Below are 12,533 nucleotides of genomic sequence, written 5' to 3' on the forward strand. Positions count from 1 at the left end.
TCCAAAGTTAAATCTTGCATTTCTATATTAAGTATTTAAAGTATTCAATCGTTATAATGTATTACGTATGTTTTAAAATATAAACATTTAAATATCTAAATATGAAATTGAAAACTAACCTTCTTCCATATTCTCCAATGCTAGCAAGCTCTCCTCTACCATAATCTTATTATGAGAAATACGAATCCAACCTTGAGTACAAATAAGAGCTTCCACCAACCTAGGAGTCAAAGAAGTATGGAAAGAATCAAGAACACGTCCTCCCGTACTAAAAGTAGACTCTGAAGCAATAGTAGAAACCGAAATTGCAAGTACATCACGTGCCATTCTCATAAGAATAGGATAGTTCATTGTTTGCACCAAGATAAGATATCTAATTCATCCATCTCATGAACACATTTATCCCCTAAATATTTGTCTAGCTCAGTTATTTCGGAAGTATTAAATAATTCTACTTCATTCACAAAGTCCTTTCTCAAATTTGTTCTTTTCAATTTCCATATTTGATAACTCCGCAAAAGACTTTGTTATAGGTCTTTTTACTTAGGTTATTGTTTTCTTAAAATCCAGGTTTCATAGCATTTTAGTTGCATATAGTTGCATGTAGTATACATTTGCATGTGGTGGATAAGTTTTTTCGAGGTAAACTTTATTTGGTTCAACTGATGCTGCTTTAGAGGAAGGTTGTTGGTCAGTTGTGTTGATGTAATAAATGATGAAGGAGGAATTTATTTACCAAGATGGAGCAATTCTCCAGGGCTAGAGGAACACAAGAAGATGATAGTAAGGAATAGATTTTCTTACCAAGGCAAGATTTATCTTGCAAGTCAGACGTGGGTCAATAGAACTTTTGAAGTCACTTGCCCAACTTCATCCTCACGTACAATCATGCCCTCATCAAGGAAATTGACCAATGTCAGCTACTATGTCATTTATAAAACAGGTATGTCAACGAGGGTATTTAGGGAATTTCTAAGGGCACTAAACCCTAGAAATTCCCATTATAAATACCCCATCATAGCTTTTGAAAAGACGGCAAAATCAGGGAAAAAATATACCCTAGGCTTGGAGTAAGCGACTACAACACCCTATTTTCCACTGTTCCCACTCAACCGTCCTTGGTACCCTCCATAGTCAGGCTTCAACGGAGTAGCGGACAGTCCCTGGAGAGAGGTCAGCCACTGGAACAGGAACAGGCGTGGTGGTGGTCAGAATGTCATGAAAAAGCTCTTATTTTGGGAGTGTTTCTTCCTTTTTTATTCATCTTCATATCTTGTTAAGGATTGTACTTAAAAGAATGATTTGTGGATAATATTCACCGCACCATGAACTATTTTACTTGGTGTTGGTTATTGTTTTGTTGAACATTATTTGCTTGTTAATGATGATGCAGTTTGTTTATGCTAAGTGTTGTTTTGTTCACTGTTTAAATATTTTTCCTTGACATTGTAAGAGCTTTTGAGAGATTGTCTGGTGCCTTGGCAAAACATTCCTAGACTTTGTAAGAGCTTTCAAGAGATTACCATTTTCTAGAAATAGATGCCTAATATCGAGAGAGTTAGGGTAGATCTACGTGAACAACATAACTAATCCGGGATGGTGAGGTTCTAATCCACCTTAGAGATAAGGAAAGGGTTTTATTCGAATAAAAGGGGAAAATACTTGAGTAAGATAGGAAAAGACTATAATTTATGTTGAGGGGTATTGCCACAACAACATTTTGACAAACCAAGGGTTGTAGCTCATGCCGAGTAGTATTGCTATAGCAACCATCCTAGAATACTCTAGTAATCCTGTCGGACAGCCTAAGCATAGCGTACTAAATCATTCTTAGCATGAAATAATTTCTCGCCATTGCAAAACCAGCCTAAGTGCTCCATAAGAAGTCTGATTGTGTGAGATTTTTTTTGAATATATTGAACTCAACTTTTTATTTGCTTCAACAACTTTTATTTGTTTACTTTTGCATAATTTTTTTATCTTGACCAAACTTTTCTGCACACAATACTTTACAATATTTCTTACCTCTGCGATATTTTTCCATCTGTTTATACCATTTGTTCCTGTTTTCTTTTCTCTTTGACAAGAACTGTAGGACTAGCTTGTGGCACATAGTTCTAGTTGTAGAAAAACATAAAAAAAATTCCCACCAATCCCTATGGAGACGATACTCAATTTACTACTATATTACTTGCTCGATTGTGTAAACTTGTACATATTTTCTTGCCTTATCATATACATTTACAAGTGATCAAGTTTTTGGTGCCGTTGTCAGGGATTGGCAACTGGAGGAATTTTGAAAATTTCTGCCATAATATATTTTTAATTTCTTGTCACTTTTTTTATTTAGTTTAACTCATTTGTTTTCTTATTTTTTTATAGGTTCGTGTCGTTGCATGACCAGGAGATCTACTGATGAACTATTAATACCATTCGACCCTGAGATCAAATAGTCATTCAGACAAATGAGACGTACTCGGCGTACTAGAGACTATATGAATCGTCTGCAGTATCAAGCTGATAATAATAGTAAGACCAAGTAGATCTCGATGTCGCAACAAATAATATTCCCCAAAATGTTGCAAGACCATGAGCTAATACGAGATCACTTAAATCCTATTATCGATGATCTCAACCCCATAATCGTGGCACCGAAAATATATGCAGCTCACTTTGAACTCAAGCTGGTGATGTTTAACATGCTTAATTCTATCAGTCAGTTTAGTGGCTTGCCTAATGAAGATGCTAGATAACATGTGTGTGCTTTCCTTGAAGTGTACGACTCGTTTAGACAACAAGGTATGCACGAGGACGTGTTGAAACTAAAATTATTCCCACTCTTTGTGGGACCGAGCAAGAGCGTGGTTAAGTGGATTTTCATCCGGGTCAATGGAATCTTAGGTTGACTTATGAAAAAAATTCATACTTAGATACAACCCACCCAATATGCACACCCAGCTCCGCAATGACATTGCAAGTTTTTACCAAAGAAATGATGAATCTATGTATGAGTGATGGAAAATATACAAAAGTTTGCTTCGTAAGTGCACTAACCATGGATTCCACAACTAGACTCAAGTCTTCATTTTTTATAATGGTGTTAATGCACCTACTCGCATGATGTTGGATGTGTCAGAAAATCAAACTTTGCTCAATAAATCACCTAAGGAAACCTTTGATATCCTCGATCAGATAGCCAATAATGACTATCAATTCCCGTATACAAGGCTTAGAACTAGCAGGAAAATATCTGGGGTGTATGAACTTGACAGCAAGGATTCAATTTCTACCCAACTTTCTGCCATAACTAACATGCTAAAAAATTTGCAGTGTTTCAGTAAGGTGAAAGAAATCAAGGCAACTAACTCAACATGCATTTTCTGCCACGAAAACCATAATGAGAGTGAATGCCCAAAAAACCAAGAGTCCATCAATTTCATGGGCAACTTTAACATAAGCAACAACAACCCCTACTCTAATACATACAATCCTGGATTGCGAAAACATTCAAATTTTTCATGGGGGTAATCAAGGGAACAAAAATAACAATTATGCAGAAAAATTTAACAGACCATAGAAAAACATTTTTGAACACTCAAGTTCGCAACATCAACAGATGCCCTGGTAAGGTAACAATAAAAGTAATGCATTTTCATCAAATTCTAACTCCCTTGAAGCTTCACTGTAGGAATTTATAGCCTCGACAAAAGATTTCATGGCTTCAATAAAGACCTTGATACACAAGCACTCGTCAATAATCAAGAATCAAGGTTCTTTATTACAAAGCCAAGCAACTCTATTACAAAGCCATAGTTTATCATTAAGATTGTTAGAGAATCAAGTGGGCCAAATAGCCAGAACAATACATTCTCAGCTGCAAGGAACCCTCCCTAGTAATACTCAGGTCACTAAGCCTCACAGGAATGAGCAATGCAATATGCTTACACTTCGGAGTGGTACCCAAATTAATCTTGATGATAAGTTTGGGGGAGAGAACTAAGAAATTTCTCTCCGAGGGACTATATATCAAGAATCTGAAGGCCGAGGATAAATTGCTGAACAAGAAGAATTGCCTAAGGAGAAGGAAAAGGATGCGACCTCAACAAGTCATCACACTGATGGTGAAAAGTTATTTGTCAAGGCAAAAGTTTCATCACCACTTGTAGCAGATGAAGCTAGACCTCTACCACCCTTCCTTCAGCGGTTGAAGAAGCATAATGACGAGATCCTGTTCAGAAAGTTTGTTGACGTCCTTGACCAGCTGTAAATCAATGTTCCACTACTTGAAGCCAATGAGAAAATGCCTTCCTATGCCAAATTCTTGAAGGACATTTTCACAAAAAAGAGAAAGGTGGAAAGACTAGAAATTATTGCCACATCAAAAAAATATTGTTCAGCAATGAGTAAACTTCTGCCGAAGCAAAAAGATCCTGGCAGCTTTGTTATACCATGTTTCATCGGTGATAAAATGTGGAAAGAGCTCTTCGTTACTGATCACTTGTAAATGTATATGCTAAGGCAAGCAAATCTGTGCAAGTATACACAATCGATGCAAGTAATATAGTAATGAGTGAGTATCGTCTCCACAGGGATTGGATTAGAAATATATTTTTACCACAACTAGAACTAATGTCACGAATTAACTCCTACTAAGTATTTGAACTAAGAACTAATACGAATAAACTAAGAAAAATGTTTCAATGATTTCAGAATAATGTAGTCAAGATAAAGGAAATATGCAGACAGATAAAACAAAACAAAACAAGTATTGGTTTAAATATAATGCAAACAACCTCTCATATTCAGACGTGTCATAGAGCATTGATGCTAAATTATTGTCTTGACAACAATTATTCTAAGTTCTGAATGAATTATTACGCCTCACTAAGCTGCCCGACAGGATTACTAGGTATTCTTGGACGGTTGCTATGGTAATACCTCTCGGTGTTAACTATAGAATTTGTCTTAACCTACTCTAGCAATTATCCCTTTTAGTCGCTTGAAACTCACTCCTTATCTCTAAGGTAGACAAGTTAGAACTTCACCATCCCGAATTCATTCCTTTGCTCACGTTGATATATCTTAATTCCCTGGAATCTAAGAATCACTATCTAGACAAAAGGCTATCTCTCGATGCTCTCACAATTCCAAGACATGTTTTATCGAAACCCTAGGCGATCTCTCGATGCTCTTACAGTGTTAAGGCAAAATATTTAAACTATGAGTAAAATAGTCATAAGCAAACATAATTCGTCATTCATAAACATAAAAATATTGTTTAAGCAAAACAAAGTTTAACACAAAGTAAAGCATTCATGGTGTTATCAAAGATCATGCAAGATTTAACTGTTCAATACAACCCCAAATAAAATAAGAATTAAGAACAAAGGAAGAATGACTCCCAAAATCAGGGGCTCTATCGCGACAATCCTGATCAGCACCTCGCCTGCCTTGGTGATCACCCTCTCTCGAGGCCTGATCACCGCTCTGCTATCGTCTGGCTATGGAGGACACCAAGGAAGATTGGTGGTTAGACAGTGGGAAAGCACTGCAGTTGTTTGCTCACGCCTTAGGTAAAGCTCGTCTCTCTTCTTCCTTGCCTCCCCTTTTTTGCGGCTACGACTGAATATTTATAAGGAAAAATCTCCTAGGGCTTTGCATGTTTTTGGAGTTTCCTTAATTAGCCATTATTAATTTCCCAAGGTTAAAAAGGAAAGGCGGCTGTCAGAACAATCAAGGCTTACTTGCACGTGAAGTAGGTAATCCAGCTGGCATGTGACATAGGCGGTTTCACGACACCTGCTTCAGAATTCTTCAAATAAATCTTGCCTCGACGAGATAAATCTACTCTTCACGTTCTCTTCTGTTCAGTTGGCCTTTGCAACTTTTCATTGTCATGACTAAAATGTTCTTCCTTTGTAAATTCCTGCACAAACACAACTCAACAACCCTTTCTCCTCAGCAGCATCAGTCAAGCCAAATAAATCTTGCCTAAGCAAAACTTATCCACCACAGGGTAATATAACCTATATGCAACTAAAACAACTAAAAATGCAGTGCATACTTTGTTTAGACGAGCAATAACTTATGTGAAAGACTAGAAATTGAGTCTTTTTATGGAGTTATCACACCCCCCAAACTTAAGCTATTTCTTATCCTCAAGCAATGGATAATAGCTGGAAGAAAATAAAAATTGTCATGGCAAAGCAGTATCAAGAACATCATCAGGTTTGAGACAACCCTCAGTAAAAATATTTGGCCTCAACATGTTCGACAGTCATATCAGTCAAGTCCCTTCTCTAGTCAGGATCCTTTGCTATGGTGTGTGCGTGATTGTAACCAGTCTATGCATAGAGGTAATTAGAAAACTTAAAGTAAATACTTCTAGGTTGTCAAGGTAACAAACTATTCACCAAGCTTAGTTTATACTCCTAGTTATTTATCAACTTTTATTCTCTTTATTCACACATTTTTTATAGGGTAGTCAGCTCATCACACCAACCGTTCCACACTCTAGGTGAAAGGGAGCATACCTTCTACCCTTAAGCTAGTCGGGCAGAGTCATCCTGTGACTACTTTCATTCACTCATATGCCTTGTATACTCTTAATTTCTTTTGGAGTTTTTCTTGTTCATGCCTTTGCACAGAGGAGTGTCCATTTGTATTTTTCAAGTTTTTAAACACTATAGAGTTTTTACTTTACCCTTAGAATATTTTTTGAAGTCTCGGCAATTATAAAGTTCTTTCCTAAAAATTTTACATATTACCTAGAGCAAAACATCCTACAATCGTGTTTATAAATTTAAAAGAATCAAGGCTGGGGTTGGTTCTCTTCATTTGACAGTCTTAACAATAATTTCTGGCATAGGCAATAAAATTTTGCTTTCATCATTGGATATCCCTAATTCATTCCTAACAATAATCTTAACCTGCTTATGTCATGACAATCAAAATTTTCAATCGATAAACATCAATTACTATTTAACAAAGTATGGCAGAATGGTAAATACCTCCCCCAAACTTGAGGGATGCATTATCCTCAATGCATGAAAACTATACTATATGTTTTATATCCAGATACAAAAAAATTAAAAAGAAAACGATAACTAAGAAGAATAAACTTACTTTGGTGGGGTGGCTTGACTGGATGCCCTCGTGCGGTGTCGTTTGGGAGGAGAGAGACTCTCGGATCTGGAGTTTACTACTGCTGGGGATGGAGATAGCTGAAGTATACGTCCTGATATTCTCTTGTAGCGCTTCTTGCTAGACGAGGTGCATGCTGGAGTGGACTGCTCGGTCATAGGAGTCTGTTGTGTTGGGACGGGTGGTGGACTAGGAATTTCTGTTGGGACTGGTGGTGCTGATTGAGCTGGGGATGGAATAGGATCATGGTTGGGCTGCTTCGGTGTTGGCGTGAAATCTTCATCAGTGAAAAAGTGGGGTGGAGTATCATCGCTACTTTCGGTGGTCGAAAAGGATGAGGAACTGAGGAACTCTTCTGTGTCTCCTTGGCCTTCTTCTAGTACGGGTGAGAAATGGGTTGCCAATGGTGGCACATCGGTGGGAACTTCTGGTGGAACTTCGGAGGGACATAAGATGTCGAGGCATGGAATGCCCTACCGCCTGCATTGTAGTTGAGGATAACACTGGGAAAGGTTGGCAGTCTGATCATTGTGGTTGGTAACAACTCCTTGATGAAGGCGTTGAGTCGCATGTCCTTGCCTTGGCATACTCGAAGTAAATTTTCATGTGGTCCTCCAGGCGTCCAATCTTTTCACGCGTCTCTCACGTGTGCTTGACCACAGCGGCCATTCTAGCCACGGCAACCGATTTTGCGCCCTGCTCCAAACCTTCCTACGGGTCGTCATCATTGAAACACATCAACTCGGGGACCTTTTTCTTTGTAATACTCTCCTTGGGTTTGATGAAATCTTCGAATGTTTCTTCAAGAACTTTTTTCTTAATGTACAACACGGTTATAAGGTTTAGAAACAGTAGGTTACCCCGATTCCATTTGGCATAGTCATGGATCTGCTCAAAGATGATTTTTCCCATGTCGATCTTCTACCATATATGATCCAGTGCAAGAGCAGCAATCTCTTGACGAGGATAGTGGTGTTGTGGGACGTTGGCATCAACTTGCCTTTGAGAAAGTGGTTCCACAATTTCACGTACGATTTTAGGGCTCGACGATCTACTCGTTTCCTTGTGGGGGCATTCCATTCGAACTTGGCCCACCCAAAGCATAAATCCTGTAGAAATCTATTGTACATTTCTTGATCTGCTTCGGCCACAAATCTCTTGTGTTGGTCATCCACTTTCCCTAACTTAAAGTATTTGTTGAGTGTAGAGGGGGAGAAGCGAATGTGTTTTCCTCGATAATATACTGTGTGGTTGGAGGGGTCCTCAAGATGGGTATAGAACTCCCGCACCATTGCTAGTGCTGCGGCATTAGGATTTCGAGCAAACTTCTCCCAGGTATGTTTCTTTATGACGTCCATCACCTCGGGTGCAAACGGCTCCTCGCCCTCGGCTGAAAAAACGAATCCATTTCCAAATATACTTGGCGTTGCTGAATGGTTTTGAAGTGTGCTTCTGTTTCGGTTGTTTGGAAATGTTCGAAACTCTGTTTGGGGGCTGGGGCCGGTCGTGATCTTACCATTTTCTTGACTGAATTTATTGGTGGCGACGGGGAAGTATTTTTTAGAGAAAGAAAAAAATTATGGTTTATAGAGAAAGAGGGAAACACGATGAAGAAGAGGTGGGTGGGTAGTTTTTCTTGGAAAATGATGGGTGGTTTTGGGGTATTTTAGTCTTTACACAGTGGGGAAAAGATTTCTCATTAAATGAGAAATATGTGATTTGACATAAAGGAGGAGAAAAGATTTATTCCCCCTTTACTTTGTCGCCAAAACCTTGTGCCCTAGTTTGTCCTTTTTTCTTCATGCATGCTTCAACTCCCCATGCTGCCATGTGTTCCTTGCTTGCCTATGCAACAAATATTTTCTCAATTAAAGTAAAGCAAACTCTTGGGCATCATGTGCCAACGATGCCAGTTTGTCACGTATGATTGGGGCTCCTTTGTACTCGTCGAGTCTCTGTCCGTTCACCTTAAAGACAAAACCATCATTTTGGTTCTGGATTTCAATTACTCTGTTGTCCTGGACTTGGTAAACAATGAATGGTCCTGACCATCTCGATTTTAGCTTTCTGGGAATAACTTAAGGTGTGAATTGTAGAACAGTACTTGTTATCCAGAATAAAATTGCCTCGGTAATATTTTTTTGTCATGCCATCGTTTTGTTTTCTCCTTGTAAAAGCGGACATTCTCGTATGCATATGCTCTAAATTCATCCATCTCATTCAGCTCCAAGAGTCTTATTTCTCCAGCAAGCTGAGCATCCATGTTTATCTTTTTGATGGCCCAATAAGCTTTATGTTCAAGTTTAACCGGTAAATGACATTCCTTCCCGTAGACCAGCTTGAATGGGGGCATTCCAGCGGTGTCTTGAATAATGTGCGATAAGCCCATAGTGCTTCATCTAGCTTCGGCGACCAATCTTTTCGACTTGGGTTAACCACTTTCTCAAGGATCTGCTTGATTTCTTGGTTAGACACTTCGACTTGTCCATTCGTCTAAGGGTGATACGCCATAGCGATTCTATGTCGTACTCCATATCTTTTCAGTGCCTTGGCAATCAGTTTATTGTCAAAATGTGTGCCTTCATCGCTAATGATAGCTCGTGGTGTTCCAAAGCGGGTGAATATATTTTTGTGCATAAACTTCAACACCGTCTTGGAATCGTTCTTAGGTGTTACAATGGCTTCAACCCATTTTGATACGTAATCCACTACCAAGAGAATGTACATATCTCCGAATGATGTTGGAAAATATCCCTTGAAATCTATTCCCCATACATCGAAAAGTTCGATTTCCAGAATGTTTTGCCATGAAATCTCATGCCGTTTCGAGATGTTTCCTGTTCGTTGGCATCTATCACATGACTTATAGAATTCATGCCCGTCTCTAAATAGGGTTGGCCAATAAAATCCAGACTGAAGCACTTTTACTGTTGTTCTCATTCCACCAAAATGTTCTCCATATGGTGACGAGTGGCATTGGCATAGGATATCTTGTTGATATTCTTCTGGAATGTATCTTCTGATTATTTGGTATCCGCATTGCTTAAATAGAAATGGTTATTCCAGAAGTAATGTCGCACATCATGTCGAAATTTCCTTTTGCCCTGGCTAGATAAATCAAGTGAAACAATACCACTAACAAGAAAATTAACTATGTCAGCATACCACGGTACAGTCGTGACAAATAATATTTTCTCATCAGGGAAATCCTCTTTAATTTCTGAAATGTCAAGACAATCATGTTTGTTATCTAGCCTAGACAAATGGTTTACCACTTGATTTTCTATACCTTTTCTATCCTTGATCTCTAAATCGAATTCTTGCAGTAATAATATTCACCAAATTAGTCTAGGCTTTGCATCTTTTTTATTAATCAAATATTTAATGGCTGAGTGACTATGTGCAAAATTACCTTAGTGCCTATTAGATATGGCCTACACTTATCGAATGCAAATACTACTGCTAAGAGCTCTTTTTCAGTTGTGATATAGTTCACTTGTGAATCATTAAGAGTTCGGCTTGCATAATAGATAACATGAAAAATTTTACTTTTTTGTTACCCTAGCACTGCTCGACTACATAGTCACTAGCATCGCACATGAGCTCAAATGGTTCGTTCCAGTCTGGTGGGATAACAATTGGTGCTTCCGAAAGCTTTTTCTTCAAATTTGTGAAGGCATTCAAACAATCATTAGTAAATTCAAATGGATGATTTTTTTGAAGCAAAAGACATAAGGTTTAGAGATTTGAGAAAAGTCTTTTATGAACCGCCTGTAGAATTCTGCATGTCCAAGGAAACTACGTACACCTCGCACATTAGTAGGTGGGGATAGATTTGCAATTTCATCCACCTTGGATTTGTCGACTTTGATGCCATGGCATGAAATTTTGTGACCCAACACTATTCCTTCGATTACATAAAATGGCATTTTTCCCAATTTAGTACTAGGTTGGCTTTTCACATCGTTTTAACACATTCGATAAATTACCGAGCCATCGGTCAAAGTCATCGCCCGAAACGGAGAACTCGTCCATAAATATTTCCATGCACTCTTCCACCATATCTGAAAACATTACCATCATGCATCTTTAGAATGTAACTGGAGCATTACACAGTCCAAACGACATTCATCGAAATGCATAGGTACCATACGGCATGTGAAAGTTGTCTTTTCTTGGTCCTCAGGTGCTCTGGCAATTTGGTTATATCCTGAGTATCCATCGAGGAAGCAATAAAATGCTTTTCCCTCTAATTTATCCAACATTTGATCGATAAAAGGGAGGGGAAAATGATCCTTCTTTGTGGTTTTGATGAGCTTCCTGTAATCCATGCATATGCCAGCCGTGACTGTTCGCATGGTGAGTAACTCATCATGCTCGCTTTTGACCACGGTCACACCACCTTTCTTTGGTACACATTATACTGGGCTAACACATAAACTATCAGATATGGGATAAATTACTCTCGCATCCAACCATTTTATTATTTCCTTCATGATTACCTTCTTCATGATCGGGTTGAGCCATCTTTAGGGTTTCATCGAGGTATTGTGGCTATTATCGAGATTGATTTTGTGCATGCATATGGTCGGATTGGTTCCCTTCAAATCTACCATCGTCCAACCTATAGCTTTCATGTGCTGTGACAAAACATTCAACAAACTATTCTCCTGTTAGGAGGTTAGGTTGGCTGAAATAATCATTGGTAGGGTTTCATCAACTCCTAGATAAGCATATTTCAAATGTGATGGAAAAGTTTTAAGTTGTAATTTCGATACATTTTGTGAAGATGACTCTTGAGACTTAACTTCATCATAATCTAAAGGTTCCAATTTCATACCTGACCTATGAAGAAATCTCAATTGGTCCTTTGTCTTTCCTTCGCATATTGCCTTGGTATCGCTTTCTGGGTGTTCATTGCTCATATTTCTATGGTTGGAGCCATAATTTCAGAATCATCTTCTGAAAATAATTCGTCTTGGCTAAAGTTTTCTACTTCATGCATCTTTGTTGTAGGTTCATGTACAAAGTACTGTATTCATCGAGCCTTAGGGATTCACCTCGTCCAAGGATTTCCTTTTCTTCAATCTTATTAATGCATTAGCATTTCTCTGGATCGTCCGCGTATTTCATAGAATTGAATAAATTGATCGTGACTCTTTGCTCTCCAACTCTCATGGTGAATTCTCCTTTTTCACAATCTATTAAAATTTTGCCGGTGGCTAATAATGGGCGTCCCAAAATGATTGTTGCATTTTCATTGGCTTCGCAATCCAAGATGAGAAAATCAACTGGAAATTTAAATTTATCCACCTTTACTACAACGTCTTCAATTCTGCCCTCGGGTCGCACATAAGACCGATCAGCCAGCTGTAGGATGACTGATGTAG

At 38.4% G+C, this 12,533-nt stretch overlaps 1 protein-coding gene across 1 annotated transcript; it reads right to left on the minus strand.

Annotated features, from left to right (window-relative positions):
- Positions 1-7,121: 7,121 nt before the first annotated feature.
- Positions 7,122-11,670, minus strand: LOC120197583 (proline-rich receptor-like protein kinase PERK2). The gene is made up of 4 exons (XM_039199066.1): positions 11,646-11,670; positions 11,133-11,207; positions 8,388-8,533; positions 7,122-7,616 (listed from the first exon to the last, which is right to left on the minus strand). The coding sequence occupies exons 1-4, from the start codon at positions 11,668-11,670 to the stop codon at positions 7,122-7,124; spliced, it is 741 nt and encodes a 246-aa protein (XP_039054997.1).
- Between the last annotated feature and the right edge of the window lie 863 nt (positions 11,671-12,533).

Source organism: Hibiscus syriacus, unplaced genomic scaffold (genome assembly GCF_006381635.1).
Source record: "Hibiscus syriacus cultivar Baekdansim isolate YM2019G1 unplaced genomic scaffold, ASM638163v2 tig00117048_pilon, whole genome shotgun sequence".
Classification (NCBI taxonomy): domain Eukaryota; kingdom Viridiplantae; phylum Streptophyta; class Magnoliopsida; order Malvales; family Malvaceae; genus Hibiscus; species Hibiscus syriacus.

Bases quoted from the DNA above. Each gene is read 5' to 3' on its own strand.
- LOC120197583 (XM_039199066.1), bottom strand. From the start codon at position 11,670: ATGGCTCAACCCGATCATGAAGAAG. The intron at 11,208-11,645 runs GTAATCATGAAG...TAATGTTTTCAG, and splicing joins TCAACCCGATCATGAAGAAG to ATATGGTGGAAGAGTGCATG. The intron at 8,534-11,132 runs GTAATTTATCGA...TCGTTTTTTCAG, and splicing joins TGACTTTGACCGATGGCTCG to CCGAGGGCGAGGAGCCGTTT.